General features: G+C 37.3%; 1 protein-coding gene across 5 annotated transcripts in view; it reads left to right on the forward strand.

The window, feature by feature from the left end:
• RPS6KA5 (ribosomal protein S6 kinase A5) overlaps positions 1 to 27,674 on the forward strand; it is a 78,848-nt gene that overhangs the window by 5,375 nt on the left and 45,799 nt on the right. For 3 of the 5 annotated variants that reach the window (XM_054197918.1, XM_054197916.1, XM_054197914.1), the window contains exons 2-5: positions 7,500 to 7,571; positions 19,451 to 19,669; positions 22,727 to 22,842; positions 23,645 to 23,752. In XM_054197918.1, coding sequence (XP_054053893.1) covers positions 7,500 to 7,571; positions 19,451 to 19,669; positions 22,727 to 22,842; positions 23,645 to 23,752 — 515 coding nt within the window. Of the gene's footprint in view, positions 1 to 7,498; positions 7,572 to 17,371; positions 17,535 to 19,450; positions 19,670 to 22,726; positions 22,843 to 23,644; positions 23,753 to 27,674 lie in introns of those variants that run through there. The other 2 variants (XM_054197915.1, XM_054197917.1) reach the window with 2 other exon arrangements.

Raw genomic sequence — 27,674 nt, forward strand, 5'->3', positions numbered from 1 at the left:
TTAAATCTCTGGATTTTACTCTTTACAGAATCAATATTTTTAAAAAATGTTTTGTAGTCTAGGAATTTGTTGTTATTTATCTTCTGGTAACTATGATAAGCGTTGATTATGGAGGGGAGGAGGAATATCTCCTCCTGGTTATGAAGAAGAATGACTATTGATCTGTTGTTTGCTTTTTTCCAGGCTTTGGAATCTAACAAACCTGGCTTAAATTATCTGTAAAAGGGTCTGGTACCATTGCTCATTTTGCTCTCATTGCTTCAGTGACAGTCTATGAAATGTCTAATGTAAATGGGGACTAGTAGTTGCAATCTTCCTTGTCAGCCTGTTTAGCTTTGTTCCAGTGAACCATTCTATGATCCTATGATTCTAAATATGATGGCTTAAAAGCTTATGCTGAATTCCACAAAAGAGTTAGGAGAATTATATGCCACTTAAGTGCAGTTCGGGATTTTATTCAGGAGGCAATTCAGAAAACATTCTCTGAAGTTGCTTAGACTTAAAAGGAAGCCTGGGTATCTGAGGGTGTGAATTTCAGCTATATGCTTCATGTAAATATTTCTATTGGATCCCCTCCATTGCTTGGCATCATTTGATGTCTTATGGTAAACATTCTTTCTTTCTCTCTCCCTCTCTTTTTTTTTTTTTTTTAACCCTTATACAATCCTAATGATGAGGTGCAAGCTCTGCTAACATTTCTTTACTTCTGACTCATTCTGTAGATAGGCAGATGGCCTGGTTTATGAAGGACTCGCCTTATACACAGTCACTTTACTTGTTTTTGTGTTTTGCTTTGAGATCTATTGTGACTGTTTCCTCTTTCCAATTTTTGTTGACATCTGTAAATATTTTATGCTGGCTTCGACAGATGGTTATAAAAGCTTAATCTGAGAAAGGGTAATTCTGAAGATAATTCTTAAATTTCCCGGTTAGTGTCTGTATAAGCTAATATGTAAGTACGCTCCATCCAAATTTAAATTGTCAGTTGCTCTTCTTTTGTTCATAAATTAATCTACATTCTGTTACTTTCAACAGTGTGTCCAAAGTGCCTGTGTTTGTATAAAGTGTATTTTTTTTTTGAAGTGTGGTACTGATTTCTGGTGATCAAGAAGATCAAAGTTGATTCATACCTTGTACTTAGATGTAATTTTTTGCTTGAAAAGGTATGCACAGTCTTTAGATATCTGTTGTTTTGATCTGACTATTTTGTCTCTGTCCAGCATTAGATTATATATAGCAACTTTATTCATTAGCATCTTGCCTAATTACACTTGGGTTTTTTTTGGCTGTTATGTGATCTATAGTGTTACTGTACGTTAAGCTTCTAGCTAACCATGGAGGTGCTTCTAGGTTGAATCTTAGTGACCTCATAGTGATTCATCTCACAGTAATGAAAAGCCTCATAGCAAAATTGCCTCTGAAATAGCAAAAGGGCTACTGCTGATGGATGCAAATGGATCTTAACATGGAATATTTTCCAATTCTGACTGCTGTGGGTCTGGATTGTTAATCTCAGATGTCCACGCTTTTATCTTTAGTTCAGTTTCTGATGTACAAATGATAACTTTGGTGGGATAGTCTTCTGCAGCTTCAGTCTGTTTTCATAATGGTAATGATTGTTTCCTGTCATGTTTCCCACAGCATTTCATGCTTCTGAATTTCCACATACTGTATTCTGCTTAGCTAGTACTTCATAGGTCTTTGTCATCTTTAGCTGTGCAAAGTTTTGGCTTTCAGGCCTTCTAGAATGGGATCAGCAGCTTTGTGAGATCATCAGTTTTTTTTCAGTTCACATGGTTTTCTCCTTAAGCATCTTATATTGTAGAGAATGAACACTTGTCACCCTGCCTTAGTTGAGAGTTCAGAGTAACATGAATTGCATTTTCTCTTCTTTGATGCGAGTTCAGAACTGTATTCATGTTTTATTTTTGCTCTAAATTCCTTTTTGGCCTAAGAAAAATGCAGGTAGTCCTTGAGATGATACGCTTTTTAAACTCCATTTTAAGTTTGTAGGATAGTTCCCTCTCCTGATTAAATGGTACTCTTGTTCAGGGACCTGACAATTACTAGTTGGTGATCTGTCAGATTTCAAGGACTCTGGAATATTTTTCACTTCCCTTCACAAATAGTTCTCTAGATGTATTTTCTTCAATGTCTAACAAGCAATAATTGTGTGGTTTCTGTTATGCGGTGGGTTTGTGGTTTTTTTTTTGTTGTGTGTTTTTCCCCCCTTTCCCCTCCCCAAAAGCAATGTGCTAGTTTTGCTTAATTTCAAGGAAAAACACCCACTCTTCACTCTATGTAAGGGATAATCTCAAGTTTGTGTTCATATAACTTTCAAAACAGCATCGTTCTTTGTTGCTGTGTCTTAAAAAAGTACATCTGTTATGTGAGTGGAGATGGGCTGTTCTCGGAAGTAACAGGTTAGAATCAAGTCAATCTTGGTACCAGGCATTGGACACGTAATTGTTTGAAATATTGCACAGTGTCTTTTCTCCTGTTTTCCTTCTTGCTTTCTCTATTCTGCTTTAGATTGCCTGAGGTTCATTGTTCTGTTCGATAAAATGGCAGAGCTGGTCTCATGTTGCAGAAAACAGCAGAGACAAGTCACAGCTTTCAGGCAGAGCTTGTCTTTGAAGGTTGCTTGATCTAGTTCAGTAGAGGAAGCTCTAGTTTAGTCTGTCTGCTTCCAAACCTATCTGCAGCGGAGTCCAGAAACAGAGGGCACGGTGCATTTTAACTTGAAAACAATACTGTTGAAATATTATTTCTTAAGATCACAAAAGTACAGTTAAAAGCAAATAGAGTCATTACACAGTAGCAGCTTGCATGGCTCTTAGTTCACACTTGGTTGTCTTAAAGTTCAGGTATAGCGCAGGCAACAGTTGTGTTTATTATGTCGTCTGGAGATCCTCCATCAAGAAGAAATATTTTGTTCTGGTTCCCAGAGTTAAACAGACTGTCCTACTTCCAGGGGGCTGAGAATGACAGTACTGATCTCCATGCATTAATGTCCCTGCATGCAGGGGTTTGCCTTCTCAGTGGGAATATTTCTAGATATTTGCTTTCTTTTTGCTTTCGGAGGTGATAATTACAACCAGTACCACTATTTCCTCTTTGTTTTTTATGGATGCTGTGATGTCTTGGCCTTTCCCTTTAGTCTTTGTTTCTGGGTTGATCTGTTGTATGCAGCTGAAGGCAACAGTGAGATACTCTCCTTCTAATGTTGGGCCAGTGCTGATTACTGTGGACTAGAGTAGAAAAATCTATAAATGGAAGCTTTTTCTAATTGTGCACCTATGCAGTTAACTTATCTCCCAGAAGGTGCTGTCAGCTTACTGCTTTTTTTTTTTTTTTCAAGATGTACCACCATCCTTTATACTGCTATGTCACGTGTAACTTCAGATAACTTGTGGAGAAACTCTCATCCTGTTGACTTGGGCAGTACTTTCTTCCTGTCCAACCTTAATTCCCTTCCTTGGTACTTTTCGGCTGGTGCATCAACAGACTTGAAGAAAAAGGGCATGGAGAAGTAAACTTTCTGTTTCCAAAACGGCTTTTCTTGTGCTCAATTCTTAAATGAGGAGCTTTCCCAAAGCTGCTATTTCCAAGTGACATATTTGCATACACTGATGTGTTATGGTACTGATTGCCAGAAATACTGTTAGCTAGATGCTAGAGTGTTCATCCTGTTGAGCTCTTGATAGATACTTGTCTTCATGCGGGTTGCACAGGCAGTTGCTGGGTCAGTTTCTGACACCTGTGCCAGCATGGTGATGCCCGTGGGGTGGGAGAAGCTTTTCACTGTCCTGTCAGTGATGGTAGGAGTAGTGGCCTTCTTGTTGCAGTCCTTTAAAGCCTCTCAAACTTGTGGAAAGTGTTGCTTGTGAAAGGTCCTCCAGCAGTGGTCATTTGGGTTCCTGGGGTCACTGGAGAATAGAATAACTAATCTTTGGGGATTTATGCTCCTGAAAGCAAGTTGAAGAAAATGTCAGTATAACAACTTTTGTTCTGGAGAAACTGTACCTCAGCTAAAATGTCGAAAAGTGCTGTGCCTGGTTTCAGCAGATGAAGACAAAGAACTGCTCTAGCAGTGTCATTGGAAAGAATGTGGCACAGACACATTCAGCTTGCTTTTCTTGGGGTATGACTTCAGAGATGGACTGAGTGCAGCAACTGAGGTTGCTGGAGCAAGCCATTGCCAGCTGTGGGAACACTGGGAGAAGCACTTTCTGGGAATTGTTAATCTTTTCTTGTAGCTTTGAAGATCTAGTTTGGTGTTTTGTTTTTGTTTTTATTAAGGATAATTCTACTTCTTGCTGTATAGGGAGTAATTCTGAGAGAGAGTTTGAATGTCTCAAGTGTCCTGTCATACCTCTACGTGTCATGCAACACCTTTTAGCTATCTGATCTTGTGGGATGGCTCTTTTCCTCAGTCTAATGCAAAAAGAATGAGGCGGGATTTATTTTATAGTGATCACATGTTTGTTTTTGATGTAGTTTTCCCCTTTTACTATGAAAATAATGTTACAGTAACTTTAAAGATATTTAATTTTGTTTTTTTTAGGATAAGGCAATTAAATTTCCTAAATGGGAGTAAAAATGGGATTAAGTGGATCATGCAAAACTACAGCTCACATTGAAACAAGTACATAATAATTCAAACTAGGTATCACTCAGCTTTTTACTGTGTAACCTCATTAAAGTTGGAAAGGTTTTACTAATGTTACTGAATATGCAATGCAAGTTAAATTGAGTTTATGGTACAGTTTAGATTAATGGATTGAGTTTAGGACTTGATCTCTTTTTAGGACTATGTACAGCACTACAAATCTTCAGCATGTTATCAGAAATGCAATATTTCTGTGTTCCACTCTCTGTCTTCCTATTCAGTTCCAAAAGTATGGCAGAATTAAATGACTATTCTGCTTTCTAGAAGAGTGTTTAATGGAAAAGCTTTCTGCTGACAGCTCTTAAAGGATGTGAGATGGTAAAACCTTTCTGGAGTACTCCATAATGGAAGATCCAAATCAGTAGATTTTTCAGTGAAAAATTTCTTCCCACTCTGAATTCACCACTTACTTAGCTAGTATCCAGAGCATTTCTGCGTCCTCAATCTCTTCATTGACATCTGCTACTTCATTAAAACTGTGGACGCTCTAGCCCTGGTCTCTTTAGGGTAGTCCTGAATCCTGCTGTCCCTGTCAGGAAAGACACTGTTTTGGAACTGTGTATGTTGAGTACCATTCTCAGCACTTGTTAAGAAGAGTAATAAGTAATATTAAGTTGCTTCAAGACAGACTGCTATCTGACTGTGACACGATTTACGTAATTATATAGACACTAACTCAGTCTAGCCTTACCTGCTATTACTCCTTTCTTGGCACACGAGTGCATCTTCCTTACTGCTGACTTCAGCGATGACTGTGATGTAGCACTAGCAACAGTATTTATTCTATTTGCGGTGAAAATTGTACAGTAAGCTTCACTTCACGTTGTGTGATGCACGTTGTCTCATTGATTTGTTAATGATTCTGGTACTGTCTTGTCTAATATGCGTTATTAAAATGGAACTGATCACAAAAGTAACATTTCTCTAGTAAAAATTTCACTGTGCTGTGTGTTGGGGTTTTTTTGTCTCTTTTTGTTCCTGTTACATCAGTATTAGAAAAGCTTGTAGATTCCCTCAGATTTGCAAAAATTGTCATGTGTACTTCTGTTTGTACAAGAAAAAATCCTGAAAGCTCTTTTAGACTTTCTAATCTCTCAGTAATTCCAAGTGGCCTCTCTGCACTTATTCCAAGATCGATTAATCCCTAATAAAGATGAATGATAAGAACTGACAATAGTATTTTAGATGAGATTTCATCCATCAGTGACTTGCATGAGAGCACTAATGTTACCCTATCCCAACTAGATGCATTTTGTGTATGTGTATAGATTCCTAGGATTATTGGAATAAGGCACGAATTTGCTTTTTCATTTATTTAATGCTTGGATTTTTTTATACTTGTTCCTCCTTTGCAGAGAGATATTTTTTTGCGAAGCTTTAAGTTCTCGAGTTGTTGAGTTGCTGCAGTTCTGTGAATGGAGATAAACTATACATTTCAATAGTTAATTCAGGAAGCACACTGTCTTCATAAAGTTTCTTAGAAATATCAAACCAAATGAGAATTTCTGTTCAATGGCATCTCCTATCAAAGAGTTTTCCTCTCTTGGTTAAGAGATCCCTCCAAGTGTTGAAGGCCAGGTTGGATGGGGCTTTGAGCAGCCTGGTCTAGTGGGAGGTGTCCCTGCCCAGGCAGGATGGTTGGAACTAGATGATCTTTAAGGTCCCTTCTAACTCTAACCATTCTATGATTTATACTTGAAATCTGTGGTTCTGTTCCTGAAAGCATCTTGCACATCTTTCCTAAGCTTTTTTTTTTTTAAACTAGCCTTTAAACATGCAGTTTGGCTTGAAGTTGCTCTTTAAGAGGTATTCTTTTAGCAGCCATGCCAGCTTCTGCAGCTTGATGCTGCATCCTCAATTTTTCTAGTGAAACTCTTTATGCAGCTGTGGATCAGGGAACTGAAATTGATTAAGAATAATCAAACTTAGTTGCTTTTTTGCCTTACTGCTTTTGACTTGGATCATTTTAATGAGCAACTTTGCTGAATGGCCTGCGGTCATATTGTTGCAAATGGATGGATAGTATTAGGATAGGAATGAAAGAAAAAATGGGAACTGCTTAAAGCTTTCTTTTAGCAGCTTATGAAAGAAAAAACCCCACCCCAAAGCAACAACACACCAACCTACCACAATTCCTTTTTAAAATAGGGCTCTTTACTTTCCTGCTTAGAAAAATGTCCGTTAGACAAAAAAAAAATCCTCAGTAGTATAGATTAGTACAAATGTAGGACCCCCTTCCTCCCAAACTCACCAACAAATGAAACAACTTTGTAGCAGTTCTGATTTTTAGAGACTTGTTGGTTACATAGACTCAAGGTCTTTCCTACTTGATAGCAGTGGAGAGTCTTTATAGGTTTAGGAATCCCGTGTTAAAAGCATGTGAATAAGTTATTGGAGCTCTGTTTGTCATCCCGGGCACCATATAATCCAAGAACACGAGAGTATTTAGGCTGCTATGGGTAAGGGATTACTTGATTGCTGTCTATAGCTATGCGATTAGAGATTACAGACAAGGTGAAATTTGACTCTTTAAAGAGGTGCCCAGTGATGAGATGAAAGTCAGTGTATACAAGCTAGATGGGCATCAGTTATTATTCTGTGATTTTTATACTTCTGGGAACACCGATGGCAGCAAGAAAATTGATCTCCCTGGCTTTTCCAATTAAAGGAATACAGTATGCGAGTGGAATGCCCTTTTAGTGTTGCTTATGTGGTTCATCTTGTTTTTTCAAGTAAAAACTTGTTTTTACTGAAGCTGTACTAAAATGTCAGAATGATGTTTGTGTACTACATGTCTGATGTGATTTTTTTTTTTTTTCCCCTTCAGCAAATTTGACAGGCCATGCAGAGAAAGTTGGCATTGAAAACTTTGAACTCCTGAAAGTTCTTGGAACAGGGGGTAAGATGCACTATTTTTTTCTAAACTGAATGTTGGAGCATTACTCTCAAGTATAGTTTTTTTTTCTAGTTGAGATTTTGGTAATTGGAACATTCTTTAAGAAGATATATCACTTTTATATTGCATAGCATGATTTTCCTCACTTTTTTTCTCAGAAATATTGTGCAAAATTAGAGGTCACATGTTTTAGCTTACAGCACTTCTGAAGATGCACTTTTTCCAAAAAAAAAAAAAAAGGAAAATAAATGTCTTGAGATTTGTGACAATTTAATACAGTTTGTGAAAAATCTGGTCTAAGTTAAGGCATGATCTTGATAATTTAATTAAATTTTCAGACTATCTTTTCATGAATTTCTGGAAAAAAAAAAACAGTAATGTTTGTACATTGTTGAATAGGATGCTCCACTCATTAACTGTATGTTTTAGAGTTGGCATTGGCTCTTCTAGTCTCTTTATGTCCTATTCAAATACCAGTAATTTTTAAGATGGAAAATACTCACTTTTGTATTATGGATTTGAGCACAGTGTTGGAGGTTTGTAGGATTTTGTAGGATTGCTGACTGTAACCAATAAAAAAAGCTTTCTTTTCCCCTTTGTTGAAGGAATACACACAGAGGCCCATACACAGACCAAAAGTAATGGCTTTTATACTTCTTAATGTGTTTACACATTTTTTTTGTCAGTATTAACATTGGATGCAGTGTTGAGTAGATTGGGATAATCATGAAGGTGGACTATCATCAAAGTCTGTAGAAGGTATAAATTATGATATTAAATTTTGGGTATTATCAGCCATTAATGGTTATCAGTGAGGCTGTAATTGCACGAGCTGCTACATCACGAAAAGAGCAAAGATTTTTGATTTTTCACATTTAGATTTCATACAAATTCTGTCATAAATTCATTAAGTCGTTAAATCACCTGAGAGTATATTTATCTGTTTCTGAAGTAATTTTTTTAAAATATAAATTTAACAGGCTTAACAATTCAACCCTTGCTGTTAAATTTTAGTAGTTAGTGGCAGAGGCAAGGAAGCTTTAATATTCATAGATATATGTTGCATATTCATAGGTAGAAGCAGCTATGCAGTTCTGAAGTGGTCAGTATTGGTCTGAATGGGGTTGACAAAACCAAAATTATTTATAATTATGCATTTTTGTGAGGATGTCTTTCTTTCCTGCTGATGGAAACATCGGCTGGATTTTACTTTTAATTATACATCTGTGTGTGAAAACTAGCCCCATACCTGATTTTCTTTCTTTTTTTCTTACCACTGGCATTGGTCTGAGATCACCTTAATATTACTCTGTATTCCAAATGCAACAGCTGTAAGTTTTGGTGGTTTCATAACTGTCAGTCTTCAAGTTCAGACTAGTGGTAGCCCAGCCTTCTCCTAATGTGTTTAGGCAGTGCCTCTGAAATGCCGCTTTGCAGCTGTTAAACTGTTGTCTGTCATTCATTGCTACCTTCCACGTCCTCCCTTCTTCATGAACAGATTAGCTGAATTTCTCTTAACATGGAATACTCTTAGTCGTAGCAGGTAGTCCTTAGTCTCCTAGTCCAAACGCTATCCTATTCACTCAGGTTAACAGGATAATTTTTGAGTGACCCCTTTCAGAAAAGGCTACTTCAAAGGGTTGACAATGGGATTGACAGTGTGTGTACACATGAAGAAAATAAAAAAGCTGAGGAAGCATGCCTGTCTGTCTTCATCCTGTTCTAGTAGTCAAGTTGCTCCAGAAACACTTTCTGTCTTAGTAGACTTCTGACTATTTCAAGAACTGACTAAAAGATTCCTACAAGCTTTAGGCATCCTAGGACACATTGGGTATCCTGGAATGGTATTTGTAGGAAGAGTAGTATTGTTTTTTGTCAAGGATACGCTAGTTGCACTTTTTAAATATGTAATTTCAATCATAGCCTGAGGTTCTTGCTTTAGAAATCTAGACCATCAGGGCAGTCTAGACGCTTTGTTCAGTCTTAAGCGTATCACAGCTAAGACTAGTGCATTAGGTATATCAGAGGTTGTTGCTTGCCAATTACTGGACAGCATTAAATGCAAACCACCTGTTCAGAATGGAGCTAGTTCTGTTTGCTTTTGGGGAAGTGACCATCTGTGACCTGTCAGTGTTTGCAGTAACATGGAATTGTTGAAAACAGGACTGGAATGGACTTGAAAAGGTCCTCTAATTGCCTGGCCCAAGACATGGTCAGTTATACCTGCATTATCCCTGACAACAATTTGTATATAAAAGCCTCCAGTAGTAGAGATTCTGCAACCTTCCGAGATGTTCTTGCTGTGGATGTGTAATATCCTGGCTTGAGAAGCATTCTGGGTATTGTAAGAAGCAAAAATGCCCCCTCATTCTTGCAAGAGGTTTATGAAAGAACATTATTTCACAATAGGATATACCTGTGTTAAGGCATTTCTTCTCTAAATATCATCCAACAAAATTTTGATGCAGGCTTGAACACCATCTTCACTTTCAGTGTATTTCTAATTGTTATGGTCAGAAGAGTTTCTGTGTCCTTTTCATCGACTCGACAGAGCAGAATAGAAACTAAAGCAAGATATTGGCCATTTGGCTAAGATGATCCTGAAATTTTCTTCTATGAAACAAATTTTCGTGAGTGTTGGGCCTGCTGTTAGAGAACAACAGAGAACTTGTACAAATTGCCTCTGGTGCGGTTAGTTGAATAACATACAAACCCCTTTGTAAAAACTTAGTTTTCAGGAAGTTCTGGAACTGCCTTGTCAATAACAAGAATTATTGTGTAAGCACTCCATCTTAAACGTGGAAAACCAACTTAAACGTCATAGACCTCACAGTATCTGCTGCATGTGAAAAGTCTGGATCTATACATTCAGTTACTTAGCTATCCTACTGACTGTATGTTTTTCTTGTGCAATGTACCTTGCTTTTTTCCCCACAACTTCCATAGCAGAGAGATTATTTTTCAAAAACTTCATAAGACTCTAACCACCTGTATGCATGCAAATTTTCCTACAAGATCTTAACTGTGTTATGTCATGAGTTCTGGGGTCCTGTTTAGGCCTGCAACTTCTTGTTCTCATACTTGAATTGAGGTTGGAGGAGTGAGTATGACTACTCTGACTTCTCAGTTCTTTGTACCAGAATATACATTTACTTGGGGGAATGAGAAGAAGCATAAAGACAACCGTCTATAATCACAATAACATAAGTCAGAAATATTTGGATTAGCAGGCTTTTATTGCAGACTTGTCTTAAATGATACTGTTCAAGAGTAAGGCCTCATTTAGAACTTGTACTGTCTTGTACAAACCTACTCATCTGCATTTCAGTTGTCGTCCTTAGGCATGCTCTCACAAAAAAAAATGGGGAAAAAGTTCAGAAGATACTTGCATGCCTTCTGTATTCATAGAATAGTTCGGGTTGGAAGGGACCTTTAAGGGTCATCTAGTCTACCCTCTCTTGCAATAAGCAGGGACATCTTCAACTAGATTAGGTTGCTCAGAGCCCTGTCCAACCTGACCTTGAATGTTTCCAGGTGTGGTGCATCTGAAAATCTCTCTGGGCAACCTGTTGCTGTGTCTCACCACCCTCATTGTAAAAAAATTTCTTCCTCATATGTAATATAAATCTACCCTCTTTTAGTTTAAAGCCATTGTCCCTTGTCCTATTGCAACAGGCCCTGCTGAAGCGTTTGTCCCCATCTTTCCTGTAGGCCCCTTCTAAGAACTGAAAGGCTGCAATATGGTCCCCTTGAGCCTTCTTCAGGCTGAACAACCACAACTTTCTCAGCCTGTCCTCATAGCAGAGGTGTTCTGTCCCTTTGATCATTTTTATGGCCCTCCTCTGGACCTGCTCCAACAGGTCCATATCTTTCCTGTGCTGAGAGCTCCAGAGCTGGACGCAGTACTCCAGGTATGGTCTCACCAGAGTAGAGGGGCAGAATCACCTCCCTTGACCCACTGACCACACTTATTTTGATGCAGCCCAGGATATGGTTGGCTTTCTGGGCTGCGAGCACACATTGCTGGCTCATGTCCAGCTGTTCATCCACCAGTACCCCCAGATCCTTCTCAGCAGGTCTGCTCTCAATCCCTTCGTCCCCCAGCCTGTATTGGTACCAGGGGTTGCCACCACCCAGGTGGAGGACCCTATGTTTGGCCTTGTTGAACTTCATGAGGTTCACATGGGCCCAGTTCTTGAGCCTGTGCAGGTCCCTTTGGATGGTATCCTATCCCTCAACGGTGAGAACTGCAACACTCAGCTTGGTGTAATCTGTAAACTTGCTGAGGGGCTGCTCAATCCCACTGTTCATGTCATTGATGAAGATCTTGAACAGTTAGAACAATTTAGAGAGAAGGATGTTGTGGGGGACTGTGTTGAAGGCCTGACAAAAGTCCAGATAGACGACATCTGTAGGTCTTCCCTTGTCCACTGATGTAGTCACTCCATCATAGAAGGTCATTAGGTTGGTCAGGCAGGACCTGCCCTTGGTGAAGACATGCTGGCTGTCTTGAATCACTTCCCTGTCCTCCGTGTGCCTTGACATAGCTTCAGGGAGGATCTGTTCCATGACCTTCCCAGGCACAGAGGTGAGTCTGACAGGTTCCCAGGGTCCTCCTTTCTACCCTTTTTTAAAAAATGGGTGCAGCGTTTTCCCTCTTTCCAGTCACCAGGGACTTCACCTGACTGCCATGACTTTTCAAATATCATGGAGAGTGGCTTGGCGACTACATCAGCCAATTCCCTCAGGACCCTGGGATGCATTTCATCAGGCCTCATAGACTTCTGTATGTTCAGGTTCCTCAGGTGGTCATAAACCTGATCTCTTACAGTGGGAGAGACTTTGCTCCTCCACTTCCTGCCTTGTAGTTTGTCCACTCAAGAGGTGTGGGGAGAGAGGTTGCCAGTAAAGACCGAGGCAAAAAGGTTGTTGAGTACCTCAGCCTTCTCATCTGTTGTTACCAGTTTGCCAGTCTTGCTCATCAGGGGGGTTACACTTCTTTTGACCTTCTAGTTGACATACCTGTAGAAGCCCTTATTATTATTCTTTGCATCTCTTGTGAAGTCCAGCTCCAGCTGCACCTTGGCCTTCCTGACCCCATCCCTACACAACCAGGCAGCATCCCTATACTCTTCCCAGGATACCTGTTCCTGCTTCCACTGCCTGTGCATGTCTTTCTTGCTCTGTAGTTTGACCAGCAGGCTTCGACTCAGCTGTGACCATGTCTTGCCCTCCTTTCCTGATTTCTTACACCTGGGGATCGAGAGCTCTTGTGCTCTATGGAAACTGTCCTTAAAGATCTGTTCTGTTCCCTTGTCCCTGAGGGCAGTTTCCATGGGGGGGTCCCATTGACTAACTCCTTGAAGAGCTGGAATTTTGCTTTCCTAAAATTCAGGGTCCTGACTTTACTCTTCCCCTGACCCATATCCCTCAGGACTGCATTACCTGGTTTAAGAAGTTAATTGGTGCACTCCAGGAGTCTCCTGGATTGCCTACAGTTTGCTGTGATACTTTTCCAGCAGATGTCAGGGTGGCTGAAGTCCCCCATAGCTGGAGTAAGAAGGCTTCATCAATAGGCTCCCCTTGATCAGGCAGCCTGTAGTAGATGCCAGCCATGAGGTTTTCTTTGTTGCCTCCGTCTCTTATTCTTACCTATAGGCTTTCAACCTGCTCATGGCTGTTCTTCAAAGACAGCCCTTCACACTCTATCTGTTTCTTGATGTAGAGGGCAATGCCTTTGCCTCTCCTTTCTCGCCTGTCCCTTCTGAACAGCCTCTAGCCATCGACAGCTGCACTCCAGTCATGGGATTCGTCCCATCAGATTTCAGTAATGGCCTAGGTTGCCATTTGTAGATTTCAATCAGCACGGTGGCTTCCAACTCCTCCTGTCTACTGCCCACGCTGTGTGCATTGGTGTAGAAGCACTGGAGCCGGGCTGTCAGCTGTGTCACCTTCTTAGAGGAACATCCGTTAATTCCTTTGAGGTGTTTCACTGGTGTTGCCCCTCTTGGCTCCTATTGCCTCAGGAGCCCCTGTCTCATCTCTTTAAGACTTCAAGTGTGCTCCAATGTAGCCAGCACATCTCACAGTAACAGGCTGCAAGGTATGTGGAAGGTACTTAGAATCAGAAGGATATATTCATATAAAGGGAAGAAAATTGATAGGATGAATGTCAGATTTAAATAAACAGCTCAAAATCATGTTATACAAGAAGGTATCATAAAGTTCCATCTAAGAGGTCAGAAAGTATTCTGATAAAGTTAAGACTGTAAAATTAAGTCTTTCAAAGCACAGTAAAGAAAAGAGAAAACATTCTTCTTTCATAAAAGGAGAAGAAAGAACGAACTGTGGTTACTGTGCTCAGGAGAGTAAGCCACAATTAGGGAGTGTCTAAAAATAATTCCAAACTCCAATAATATTTTACTTCAGTTTCTGCTGTGGAAAGTTATGATGAATACTGAATGGCAGGTGGGATGGACAATTGGAGGCTGAGTTTGGAAATAGGAAATTATTTTTCTGTATGAAGAGCAGACTGAAAAAGGGGTGACTGTGTTCAATCTGTGAACCTAGAACCTGGATAAATTTGTCCCATTCATCCATCAGAGAGTTCTGCAAGAATCTGGATGTTAAATTGGAGATTGGTAGCCAAGATTTTTTACTGGAGTTAATGTCAGAGATGGTTCCGTATAACTGGAGAGAATAGCAAATGCAATCCTACATTTAAGAATGAAAGAAAGAGGTAAGACAACGATCCAGGCAGCTTATTGGTTAATTGTTCTGACTTCAGCAGTATGCAGTGACTTCAAATAAACTTTGAAGAAAATAATTTACCTTAATTTTGTAATAATTAAAAATGAATGGTATGCTTATTGGTAGATTGTCTTACATATGAAAGCTGCCTTCTGAAAATTTACTTTCTTTAAAAAAGAAATACCTATTTATTTTAATAACATTTACTTTTTTAAAAAAGCTAAGAGTAGAAAAGCAAAAAAACCCACATAAGCAAAATGCCGATAGAAAGCACCTTACCCTCTACTGTCACTTTCTGCCTTTCTTATTTGCCTCTCACTCACTTGTATAATGGCACAGGGAACTTGGTCTTAGAGAAATGATGATGTTGAAAAAAGTCCGTTAAAGATTCTTCCCTACCTGATATTTAAGGAGAGATGACAGAGAATGCTTTATCTTTGACAGTTTGGTGGTGGACAATAAAAATTGGAAATGCTTGTTCAGAATTCTATTATTTGATTTTTAAGGGTTTTTCTTTTTTTTTTTTCCCCCCGCTGTTTTTAGCTGCTAGACCTATTTACCTGTTTGTCTTTCTGCCTTTGCCACATCCCATATTTTAATTCATATGGACAGATACCTGCACAGTGAGAGTTCTGCCTCCAAATTCTTTAGGAAGATTAAATCTAAAGGCTATTTTAACAATAAAAAATGCAGAGGAAAAAGGTTATTAGGCATATATCATGCAAGAATACAGTGAAATTTATTCAAATCATTAAGTATTTTGTACCTCTGAGCCTTTTCCTCTTGTTGTCTCATGATTATTCTTACACTGACAGTAAAAAAAGAAAGTAATTTAAGAAAGAGGCATAGCTTATGTTAGCACTTGAAAACATTGCTTTAAAACTGTCTGTATACAAATGTCAAGTTTGGGTGGATTTGGAAGTCCACATAAACCATCCTGTATGCTATAAACAATATGAATTGCTTGCCTTTTTCTCTGTAAGAATTAGCTGGCATGATGCAGTGGCTTAATGTGCTTGCATTTATATAGAAAGGATAAAGCAGCAAAGAATACTTCGTATTTTTAATTTGTTGTCTTTTAGCAAGTGTATACTTTAGAATATTCTAATGACTTGCTGAATTGTTACTTACGATGATGTGTATTACTATGAACGTGTATTCATGAAAAAGGCAGTATGAAAGGAAAGTTTTAACCCCAATTATATTTTTCTGCCTCACAAATTAGGTGTAAATTCAGTATAAATTGCTGGTATCAGATCTCTTATTCATCTTACAGGCCTGATATCCATATCAATCTGCAACTAATAATTGTTTTAAACTTTTATTTTATATCTCTTAGTGAACTGCAAGGTCAGTCTAACATGGCGGGGTGTGTGTGTATATATATATAACGTATTATATAGTCTTTTAGTTCTTCCATCATTTAAAATGTTAATAAGATTATCAGGTAAGGGTATTCTTACAACTAGCTTTTGTGCCTTCTCCTTGCTGCCACTCAAATGAATTGCTTTTGCAGTGTTCTCTTTTAAGTAGATTTCTCGTGGTGATATCAGAGATTCTGGTGTTGAATATATCATGAGTCATTTGATTAAAATACTGCTACTTAAGATTTACTCTCATCAAAACCACTGAGAATCCTCATCATTCTGTCAGTCCTTTTCAGATTTCTGAAGTAACAATTTGTACTATGGTAAAGCTCTATGTTGCAAATTCTTTTATGATAATGCTAGTATAGTTTCTAAAGATTTCGTTACAGCTGTTACACTTCCCAGATAATTTTGCTCTGTGTAAAGTTGTAGTAGATGCTGGTAATATACTGCTAGTATTCTGCCACTTAAGATGCATTATCATATGTTTTTATAAAGCGTGATCAAAGTTATGGGTAGCCAACCATTAAAATCTAGGGCCTTTTTAAAATTTTACTTCAGCTTTGCTTAAAGTTCTCCAACATTTCTGGTAAAACTACTGTTTCCCAGGAACCTAAGGAAACTTCTGTTTAATGCTTGAGACTCAGCTTTTCAGAGGGGCACAAGGAAGTTTCAGCATCAAGCTCCAGCTGAAAACTGGTGCAAACTAGGGCTGCTCCCGTAAGCAGTTGAGAAATGCAAGCTAAGGCCATTCTCTGTGCTGTTTTTGTTGCGTGTTAGTAGAATGCAGAAGTGTTACCTACATTTTTTGAGAAGTAACTCCTTAAAAAGTTGTAAATACTACTTTTGGAAGCATTTTTTTTTTTTTAAACCAATGCTCTCAGTAGTAAGGGCCTGTTTTTCAGATGCTAAAAATAATTTAACATCCAATAGTGGAAAAATAGGTGAATAACACTGAAATTGTGTATATGCATAACAGTATTACTGTGGTCACAATATTATGGACTGTACAACCTTGATTCAGATCACTTGTGTTTGTCCATCATGACAGGATTTATGGCCCATGTCTATTTTACGGAAGTAATCTTGCATCTATGGTTATCCATTTCTTGATGACCAGCTGGTGGCTATTGAGTCCAACTTGGATATACTTGGGATCTCATAACTACAATTAAAACTGGAAAATGCAATATACTGAACATCTTGAAAAAGGTTGTCTTGGGTATCTCACATTTGTCTCCCAAAATAGAAAGATATGTTTACACTAACCTATTCTGCCCCTGTTTGCCGTTCTTGACAGATATTGTGAAAACTTATTTTATGAAAGCTCTTATTGGGAATAATGGGTTCTGTAAAGAAGGCAAACGTGATTCCTTAGGGTTTGATGAGTCAGGTAAAGAACTTAAAAAGAATTGTTCATTTTATGAGCAGTATCACTTTTGTATACTGAATGAAGTAGAACTTGTTGTAGGAAAAAACCCACATGTCATTTGATAATTCAGAGCTCTCTTATTACCTGTCTGGAAAAACCAGGAAATATCTGGAGTTGCATGTATGCTACAGCATTTTGAAATACCAACTATGTTTGAGTGTCTCACATCAGGGCAGTGTACTCTGTCTAGTGTATTTACAGTTTTGAGGTACTTGAGCATTCTCTTTGAGAAAGTAACATGAAGATAATTATAGGGGGTTGGACAAAACACCCAGCTGGTTCAGTTTTCTGTCTCTCATGATGGCTTAAGAAGACCCTGCAAGAACATGGAGAGGCACACAAGGATGATGTCCGGAGTGAACTTGCAGCAGCCTGCAGTTTGGGCCAGAGTGTGTCTCCTGTGTTTTGCAACACTTGGTATATTTTCTTCTCCCTCAAGTATTTATATAGTCTTTTTGAACTCATCTACATTTTTCACATCTGCAGCATAATGTAACTGTAGTTCCACAGCTTAACTGCATCTTTGTTTGTGTGGTTTGGGCAGTTCTTAATCTTGATAACAAATGAAATCGTTAGATATGTTAGGTTTTTTTTTTTCCTAGAAATAACAAAAAACCTTTCTTTACTTCATACAATTTTTGATTTTTAACTCTCTAGCGCCTTCTTAAGCACTCTGCTTTTTCAGGCTAAATAAAAAGTCTAAGTGTGTTTAGTTCCCTTCATAATTAGAAGAAATCTTTTATCTTTTTCTGTATTTTTTTTTAATGTTCTATACTTTTTTTTTTCTGATGGGGGCATGCTATTTGGGGACAGAAGAGAGGAGAGACTGAAGTAGTGTGATTCATTCAAAATACGAGCACACAAAAGATTTCGTACCACAGCTTAAGGCATTTCTGGTTTTGTGTTGAAAGTTTGGGGTACAGTACAGTTATGTCATTTTTCAGTACTTTCCTTGAAGTTCTAACATTCTATTTGTTTTTTGGATTACCACTGGTTTTTCTCATAAGGTTATCTGTGGTAACTCCAGGTATTTTTTTTTCTTAGTTATAACACTATGCACAATTAATTATTATCATACTTCATGTGGATTACTCATTTACCTATTTGGAATTTTATCTGCCATTTTATTTTCCAGCTACTTAATATTCTGATAGTGTGGTAGAGTTTTCAGCAGTCAAGTTTGATTTCTGTTGCAGTGGATAACTTACTAAACCAAGAACCCCAGCTTCCGCACTGTTCACGTGTGACAGAATCAGGCAGGATGAATTCTTGTGGTGACCTCCTTTCACTGAAAAAGCTGAATATTTATTTTTAACCTTTTGGGTTTTTTGTCTGCTAACATAATTTTTCACTCATAATAGGACCCCGCTCTTTGCACCCATGATTGTTTAGTGTTTTTAAGACCCTTTGTAAGGGAACTTAAGTACCTTGGAAATCTAAATAAGTCAACCATATCGCTGTTCCTCCCTCCTCATTCCTTTGAGTGATTATTAGTAGAAGTAATTATTACTATCTACAGAAGTAATACTGATTCTTTCATAGTATCCTGTCTGTGTATTTACTAATTCTAACCTTTACTGTTTCTACAGGTTTGCCTAGTAGAGGTATCGAATTTATGTGTGTACAGTCCCCAGGAGCCCTTTTTATTTAAAAAAAAGATAAAAAAGGATGTCCATGTTTGCCACTTATTACTCCACTATGGAGTGTATTTTTAATGAAATATGTAAACAATTAGTTAAATAATTTAAAACTCTGGAAAGACTACCTCTTGGTCCTGGTGACTATTTCTTTACTGTTTGTGTTCAGCAAACCTTCTTTTTGAGGCAATTATTCTAGTTTATTCTCATTTAAGTCCAGTATGGGAGCGTCAGAAAGCTCCTACGTACTAAATACTGATGGGAAAAATTTGTTGGCTTTTCTATGGGTGTTTGGAACTTTAGTGCTATAAAGCCAGTAATGAAAGCATATAAGTTGTGCAAGTATGGGCAGACTGTTTTGAGGACAAAAAAATAGCATCTCTCTTCCTCTAAACTCTTGCTAAATTCTAGGTATGGGGGTTTTAGGTTATTGCAAAGGAAGAAATCATCAGCTTTTAAAATTGTTTTTAAATACAAAAACTCTGATTGTTTTTCCCCGCTATTACTAAGCTCATTTGGTTGAAATTTTGCTCAGAAAAGGTCAGTGAAACAAAAAGGGTTCTGGAAGATTTTAGCCTGGATGGTTACTGTTTGCCATAACAATGAGTAATTGAAAATAATAATGATATCAGCCACACCTGTAGTACGAGTAGGTGACTGTTGTTTTTTTGTTTGTTTGTTCCCCATTTTTTTAAGCCTATGGAAAAGTGTTCCTAGTAAGGAAAGTAAGCGGCCATGATGCTGGAAAGCTGTATGCCATGAAAGTACTGAAGAAAGCAACGATAGTTCAAAAAGCCAAAACAACTGAGCACACCAGGACAGAACGTCAAGTGTTGGAGCACATCAGGCAATCACCATTTTTGGTCACGTTACATTATGCCTTTCAGACAGATACAAAGCTTCATCTCATTTTAGGTGAGTAGTTTTCAGGATTCAAGTTTTATGTTAATGGCAAAAAAAAATCTGCCCTTTTATCTCCTTCATGTTTTGTAGGTGTTTTTTTCATGTGGTCTTAAGTACTGTGTGTTTGGAGATTGCATGAGAGACCATAGGAAGTAAAATACTGCTCATCTTCAACAGTGTCTGTGTTTCTGTGTTTGTGGTTTTCCTGTTTGAACTTCAGTGTGCTACTCTGACTGGCAGCGGGGAGGGCAGGGGGAGAGTATTATGCAGCAAAAAATATATAAGACCATGAGTACCTAAAGCAGAGAAATGTCTTCTTGTACTTACCTAGAAGATGAAATTTTGATCTGCGCTTTTTAAACCATTGTTATATGCTGCATTAGGTTTTTTTACAGATTTTCAGACAAACTGCTACTGTGAATGAAAGAAGTTCTTAATCTGTATGAATATGGGTATTAAAGTGATTCATTGTATTTTCTCTGCGTGCTGCCTTTGCACATGTGGCGCAGAGGTTATTGGTAAGGTGGGATGACAAAACATGACTTTGTTACTGGCACTAGTTGGTAGGAAAGAAGAAAAAAGTAAGGAAATATTTAAGTAGCAGAAAGCCTTCTAGTTCAAACATACTGCATGTTCCACTCTAAGAACAAGTTCTATATTGCCCTCAATGTGATCAGTGTTTTTGAAATGTTGTCATCTGTCTGAGAGGGCAGAGCTACCTGTCACGATGCTGACTGGTCAGTGTGCCATTTTAGCACTGAAATGCTGCAAACTGAAAGATTGTATCAGACAGGTCTTTTTTTCAGAACAAACGTACTCAGAACACGGGTGATGCCAGTGTTAAAGATGATTGTGCTTTCATTTATTTCTGGTCAAATGCCTTACAATGTTGGAATCTACAAGTTGTTGCTGTGGTTTCCAGCTGTAAAATGCTCATGAAAACACTAGTATTGTGGATCAGTTTCTTGGGTTTTTTTGGTTTTTTTTTTCATTGTGATACTTCATTTTGATGTGTAAATAAGGGCTTTTTGTTTTGGTTTTTGCTTTCCCACAAAATCTACATGAATCCATTACCAGAAAGGTCCTTTTTTTCCTTCTTTTTAGCAGAAAATGGGAATAATTACAGGAGGCTTAAAAATTTCTTTTAATCATTTTTTGTAATGGTGAAAATCTCTTCTACCTAACATGGCCTAAAGCTACTTTATAATTCACCTGGGCTTCACACCGTCCCTCATGAAAAAGCCACAACTGTTTGTTGCAAGTTTTTTATGTCTCATTATGTAAATCTTCGTAAAACAGTTCTTTGATTTAGTTTTGGAATTTATGTGTTTCAGAGGCTTCTGAATTCTTGGGGAAACCAGTCTCTGCCTTTGTTTTTCTGCCCGGCTGAACTCAGTGTATGAGCAACATGTCATTTCAGTTTCAAGAGTTTTTAGAATTGGAGCCTCAGTGCACTATTTAATACAAGTCTTTGTGCCGTCGGATTACATAGCCGTATGAATTTAGTCTGGATCAAGTGCAGACATGCAGCAGCATTTCTGCCAAATTTCCAAAATACGGAGTTTGGAGTTGATTCTAGTTTTTAGGTTGACTTTAACCTCTGATTGAAAGAACAAAGTGTTGTATCTGTGTGAGTACCAGTTCTACACAAAGCTTGTCACATGAGGTTAACCTACTAATAATTTAAAAAAAAAAAATCTGAACTGTCAGATGGAGTTTATATTGAAGTAAGAGAATTCCGCCCCCCCGCCGCCACATTATGTCAGTGGTGCAGTTGATCTAACACCAAGAATTTGAAGGCTGGTTGTTTCATTGGGCTGTGGTTAGGGTTATAAGCTGAATAAAATTAGGTTTATTCTGCCACTCCTGTGGCAGCTTTTGTTTGTATCTGTCATAGTCCTTAGAACAGTGCCTGGGAATTCAGTTCTTATCTTGTACTAACTTAGCAGTTCTGATTAGAAATATTTTAAAATTTTTTTTCTGTTATCTCTGTTTTCTTCATGATTAAAATGTGGAAGGTTTTTTTGGAAGAAGGAAGCAATTGTAAAATACGGGTTACTTATGCTTTATTATAATTTTTTCATATACTTACTGATCTAGGTAAATAGCCTTCCTCACATTGTTTGATTACACTAATGTTCCTTCCAAAACAGAGAACTGGAGAACTGAAAAAAATGAGAGACATCAGAACATCTATAACTTGTATATATGCTTCTCCTTCAAAGTATTAACTTATAATAGGATTGGACCTTTTTAATGGATTTATGTGCTATACCAACGAATCTATAAAAACCATATTCAAGAAAATGTTGAGTAAGATGTGGGGAATGTTCCCTGTCCTGTATATGTAGACCTCAAATACAATATGGGAACTGTGGGCCTGCAAATTAATGGCTTTAATGTACACCGCTAGCATAAACAGCTCTATCTCTAAAATGTTTGTGTTGCAGTGGAGCTCTGTTGTAATAATTACTTTCCCCCCCCTCTCTGACTGTGGGAAAACCCTTGTGTCATAGCCTGCAAAGACTGAAAGGGTGGTTTCCATGAGGGAATGTATGTGGAAGTAATCTCCTCCAGTAAGTTTTGCCATCAAAGTTCCCCTTGCAAAGGGTAAAACTTACAATTGCTCGTAGTTGATTATTTCACCTAATACCTGTTTTTTGACATGTCTTTCTTGAGGTCAGTCTGCCTTGTTGCTCTTAAGTATTTCATAAGAATGTACAAGTATTCTGTTTGTAGATATCATTTGTACTCCTTTCTTCTCATATTTCTAAATAACTAAAAGACTGACTTTGCAAAAAATATTCATCTTTATAATTTATGGATATTTGAGGCTTATTTTATGGTTTTACTGCTTATTTAAAAGTTGGTTATGTTATTCTGTCAGTTCTCTAAGAATGGAATTGAGTATTGTACAACATGATGAAATATTACTGAATTAAATGAAGACAGACCATCTGATCCCAGAACATCTTATTAAATAACTTAAAAAGTACCTATTAATATTCTAAAGAGAAAAATCAAGTTGTCAGAAAGTGAAAACATAAGGTTTTTTGTTCTACTTTTTAGACTATATAAATGGAGGAGAATTGTTTACTCACCTTTCACACAGAGAGAGATTCTCAGAAAATGAGGTGCAAATTTATATTGGGGAAATCGTTTTGGCACTTGAACACCTCCACAAGGTAAAGTAACTTTATCCTAGTGCTGATTTTGTGGAACTACAACTATATACTTTTTACATCATATGAAGTCAGTAAGGAGAACTATTTTTTTAGATTATTTTAAATTCAAAGTAACTTTATCTAGCAATGAGACATTAGTTGTATAATTAGAAATACTTCCCAATGAAGTGTCTGTTCACGTGCACCAGATTAAGGCTACAAGTTTTTGTCTGCAGTGTGGAGAGTGTTGTTGACAAGTGATTGTTAATTTTTAGCAGTCTTTATGAAATGGTGTATTTCAGTAAAACTAATTTGTAGTCAACATAAACTGTGTTTGGGTTGCACTGTTTTTCAGCTGTCCTTGTTTTGATACAATTAAACAGCAGAGTTTGAAAATTTTGGCACAACTGTAGAAGTGAAAAGTGTTATGGTTTTCCGAGGTAGTAAGTAGATTTGTAGATGATTACAAAGCATGCCTATATGGTCTAGAACATGTTACAGAAGCATCCATTTTCATTCTTAATGAAAGCTGAACTGAGTTTTGCACTAACAGCAAGTATTCGTCACTTTTAGATTCAAAGGATATAGTATGTCCTTTAAATTTTAAGACATTAGTGCACAGTGTAATTTCTGAGAATTAAGTTGCTCCAAGTTATTTCTTCAAAGGCATTTTAAAGTTGTCTTTTTTGAGGTGCAACTTTGAGGTGTCAGGTTACTTTAATAATGGAAACTTTGCTAGCATCGTATTTAAATGCATTCAATAATGTCACGTTGATGTGGTTACACTGATTTGGAAATACTTTTTCTTACATTCTGTTTGCAGTTGGGGATTATATATCGGGATATAAAACTTGAGAATATTCTCCTCGATTCTGATGGCCATGTGGTGCTGACAGACTTTGGTCTGAGTAAGGAGTTTCTTACTGATGAGGTGAGTATTTGAATCTCCAGCAAGCGTGGGCGGAATCCAGCAAGATCACAAAGTCAGATTCTGTCTCACTGAAATCGTAAACGCATTTGAGAGGGGAGAAAAACTGCTTTCTAGACTCTTGATGGAACAAAATCTAGTAGTCTGCTTTACTGGATTTTGATTTTTTTAGTTCATTGGTCTTTGGCCTGCCAGTGTTGTCAGACATTTTTGTCTCTTCTAGTTTTTCCTGAAATGCCTCTGTGCTCCCTCCTGCTGCCCTGTATGTGAAAAAGGAGAGATCCATATAAGTCTGAAAAGCCACTTACATTATCATTTTCAGATGCCTTTTTAAAAATGCTTGACTGTGCTAATACTTTGCAGTGACTAGGCAAATGGTATGCTATGACTCTTCTCTATGCTAATAGTAATTAATGTATTATTATCTTGTCTCTTTCGCATGTCTTTTGTGTCACTTTTGATAAGCTTAATTGCAAGCTTTTAGGATAAAAGCTTATCTCTTAATATGTGCATAGTACCTAACATAGTGATCTCTGACTGTTGACGTTAGTTGTTAATTATTTGTAAGGTACAGTTGTATCTCCAGATATGTTTTTTAGATTTCAGAGAGTCAAAATTGCACAGGACTTTACTTCAGAGAGAATTTTAAAATGGCTATTTTTTTGGCTTTTGCTTTAGGTATCAGAGGCTGAAATCTAGGACTGCAGAACTAAAAGTCTTTGTTAGAAGCAGCAAAGGGGTGTTCTAAAAATAGATAACTGGTAGTTTCCTCTACAATATTTGCATTTCAAGTGGAGTCTGGTAGGATTTGGGAGGTACCATTTTAAGAGATATGAAATATTACTTTCTGAAACAGGGAAATAGTACAGATAATGTCAGTAAATTCATCTTAAATTATAGCGTGAAACCAAGAGGAGGTTCAACCGGCATGACAAGGGATTAGCAGCAGATTGCTAGACCCGTGCAAGAGAGGAAGTACAGAGAGATGCATTTTTCAGCAGGAAAAAGTCATAGTAAAAGGTGTGGCTTAAGGAGTGTAAAACCTGCTTACAGTTGTGAGAGAAGCTGTGCTGGGCACAAGAGACAAAGTAAAGTACGTGGAATGGTGGTATTGTAATGATGGGAGAGAAAAGGAGCAGTCCTCCAGCCTTTGACCAAAGTTGAACGAAGCCAAAATCTTCCCTGTGATACAAATGTCGTAGTGACTCAGGCTCTTCTTTAAGTCTCAAAACAGATGGTTTAGGAAATATAGTTATTTCTCATCTGTGCTCACCTTCAGGACATCATTTTCAAGCAGTGCAAGGAAATGGGAGGACTTAGACAGGCATCTCTGATGCTTATCTGCTTTTCTCACCCTCTGAATTGGATTCCTCTGTCTGCAGTCATTTAGCAAAGCAGTCTTGCTGCTTTTGTTGCTTGGTCATCATCTATTGTTGGTTCCTCTGACTCTAATCCATTCTGGTTTTGGTACATACCTCAGAAATCTCTTCATTTATCCATGTTTTTTTCCTCATATTCTCCTTCAGATTTTGTATTTGTCTTCCCTGTCAAAAACGTTCAACATTTGTAGTGTTTCTTTTAAGGAAAAAAGTAATTGCAATTGTATTGTTTGCTTTCAAAATCTTAAGAAATTGTCTGCACTTGACTACAGTCTCTATGTGTGCCATTGTAGTTCAGCTACTGAACTTAAACATGATTAGAACGACCCATTTACACACAGAAACTGACATTTCATATTTTATTTTCTGTAGACAATTCAGCTACTATTAGAACACTTACAGTTCATATTACAAAAGGTACTTAACTTACACTTCCAAACCAATGTACTTACAAGAGGTAAAATTTGCCCGTATAACTGCATAGCTTTATAGCTGTTTTCGTACTCATTGGCTAGCACTTTTAAATAAAATTGCACAACTGCATAAGTCAGATAAAAGTAGCATTTGCAATTTAATAAGAGCAGTGTGCTTTCCTTTCTCCCCCTTTCTTCAGGCTTCTTCCCTGGCCCACCCTGCTTCTTGCAAGAACTTTGCCATTAAAAAAGTGTACTTCTGCAAGTGGAATTTATTCTAGTAATCCCCCTATTTGGATTGTATTTTCTGAAACAAGATATTATATTTAGGTTATTAAGAATGTATAAAAATTATCAGCAATTACAACCGTCTACTATGTCTAGAGTTCTTATTAGAAAGAATTCTTTACCATGCATTTACGAATTTTGGATAGTCTTGTAGTTAGGGATACATCCTAGGAAACATCATAGTTCAATGTTTTCATTATTCATGCTTTAATATGATGGTTGTTAAAGATTTCCAAGTACCTGAGCAAGTATAGAATACAACAGAAGTAGTTTTGTAATAAAAAGAATGTACTATTTCTTGGTTATAAGAACTATTGTGGATTAATTGACTGTTCAACAATGAAGAGATGGGAAGCTGCTTTTCCTAAGCACTGTTTGAGTGAAAGAAAGCAAATGCATGTGACTTCTAGAAAACAGAAACCTATTGACTTCTGCCATGCAGCTGCTGAAGCATGAGTGTGAAGAGTGCGTTGTCAAGTATCCTCTTTGTTTTACAATTATTATGTGAAAATGCTTATAACATGCAAGAATTACAAATCCAAGCTGAAAGTAGTGCGGTTTTAAGAGCTCTAAAGCTTTTTACAGTACTGTTTTGTTAAAAACGGAAATTTGTCTTGTACAAGTGAAATGGCAGTCTGTTTTTGCCTTTGTTTTATCTTTAAAATGAAGTCTGTAAACTTGTATTTGCATGCAAAAAGAAGAAATAACCTGACTGGAATAAAGTAGTTGAATAAAAATGAATTTCCACATAGGATGAGTCAATATCACAAGGTATTTAGGTATGAAATGACTTCTCATATTCAGATTTTATTTAATATCTCATGAAGACCTATAGTTTGACTAGCCTAACCATAGAATGGCTTTAGGTAAGAGATTGAGATTGAAATTAATCGTATCTTTTTAGTATTAAGTTTTATGGCATTTGCATTATTAGCCCTGTGATGAAGTTGAGGCTAGTCTTTCTGATGTTTAACTCTCAACTGAATTGCAAAGAAAATTGGGGTAAAAAAGACGCTTTTTAGCCTTATGCTTTCATGCATCTCATTTATGTTCCTAACTGAGATATAGAATATATTTGCATGTGACATTAGTATAAATTATTATTGATAGGACTGACAGACTTTGTATTGAAACTTCTGCAGCACAGTTTTGTTCGTTTCATAAGTGCAATCGCTTTGGTGTGGAGTCTTGCATTTCATTTACCTTTTAAAAACCAAAACATATAAGTTGGTGGGGCTTTTTTTGCCATCTTATTTCTCGTGTAGTACCTCTGTCTTCTGGATTTGTGGTTTAGGCATATTCTTACCTTTTTATCTAATTACTAGCTCTACTTCTGTGCTGGAATTGTTTTGCTTTAGTTCATGTCAATTTAACCTAGTCATCAGGTCTGGTCTTCATTTTAATGTTTATTGTTAAAATGCTACTTCATTTTTTTTTTAATCTTTCTTCTCCCCACTCACATTTCCTTTAGTTCTATAACTAAACTAAAAATCATACTTTAGTATATACGGAGATCTTTACATCTTAGAAAAAAAAAAAATCTGAACACATTCATTGAATTACTGTAGTAGTAATTTATTCTATTGGACCATGCATAACAATTAACACTTTTCTTTTTAATTAAACCCATAAAGTACACTTTCTTCCAGAGCATAGTGAAATGCTCAATTCTTCTGCATTGGTATGCATCTTCTCCATTAGTTTACTTGTTTTGAAGTTTTTGTGTTTGCTTAACGAAGTTTAAAAAAAATTATGTAGTGAATACTGAACGTTGTCAGTCTTCAAACAATGTATCTGAGAGCGTACAAATGCCTTAGTAATAAATAATATAAGAGTAGATATTCC

Source organism: Rissa tridactyla, chromosome 4, assembly GCF_028500815.1.
Source record: "Rissa tridactyla isolate bRisTri1 chromosome 4, bRisTri1.patW.cur.20221130, whole genome shotgun sequence".
Lineage (NCBI taxonomy): Eukaryota > Metazoa > Chordata > Aves > Charadriiformes > Laridae > Rissa > Rissa tridactyla.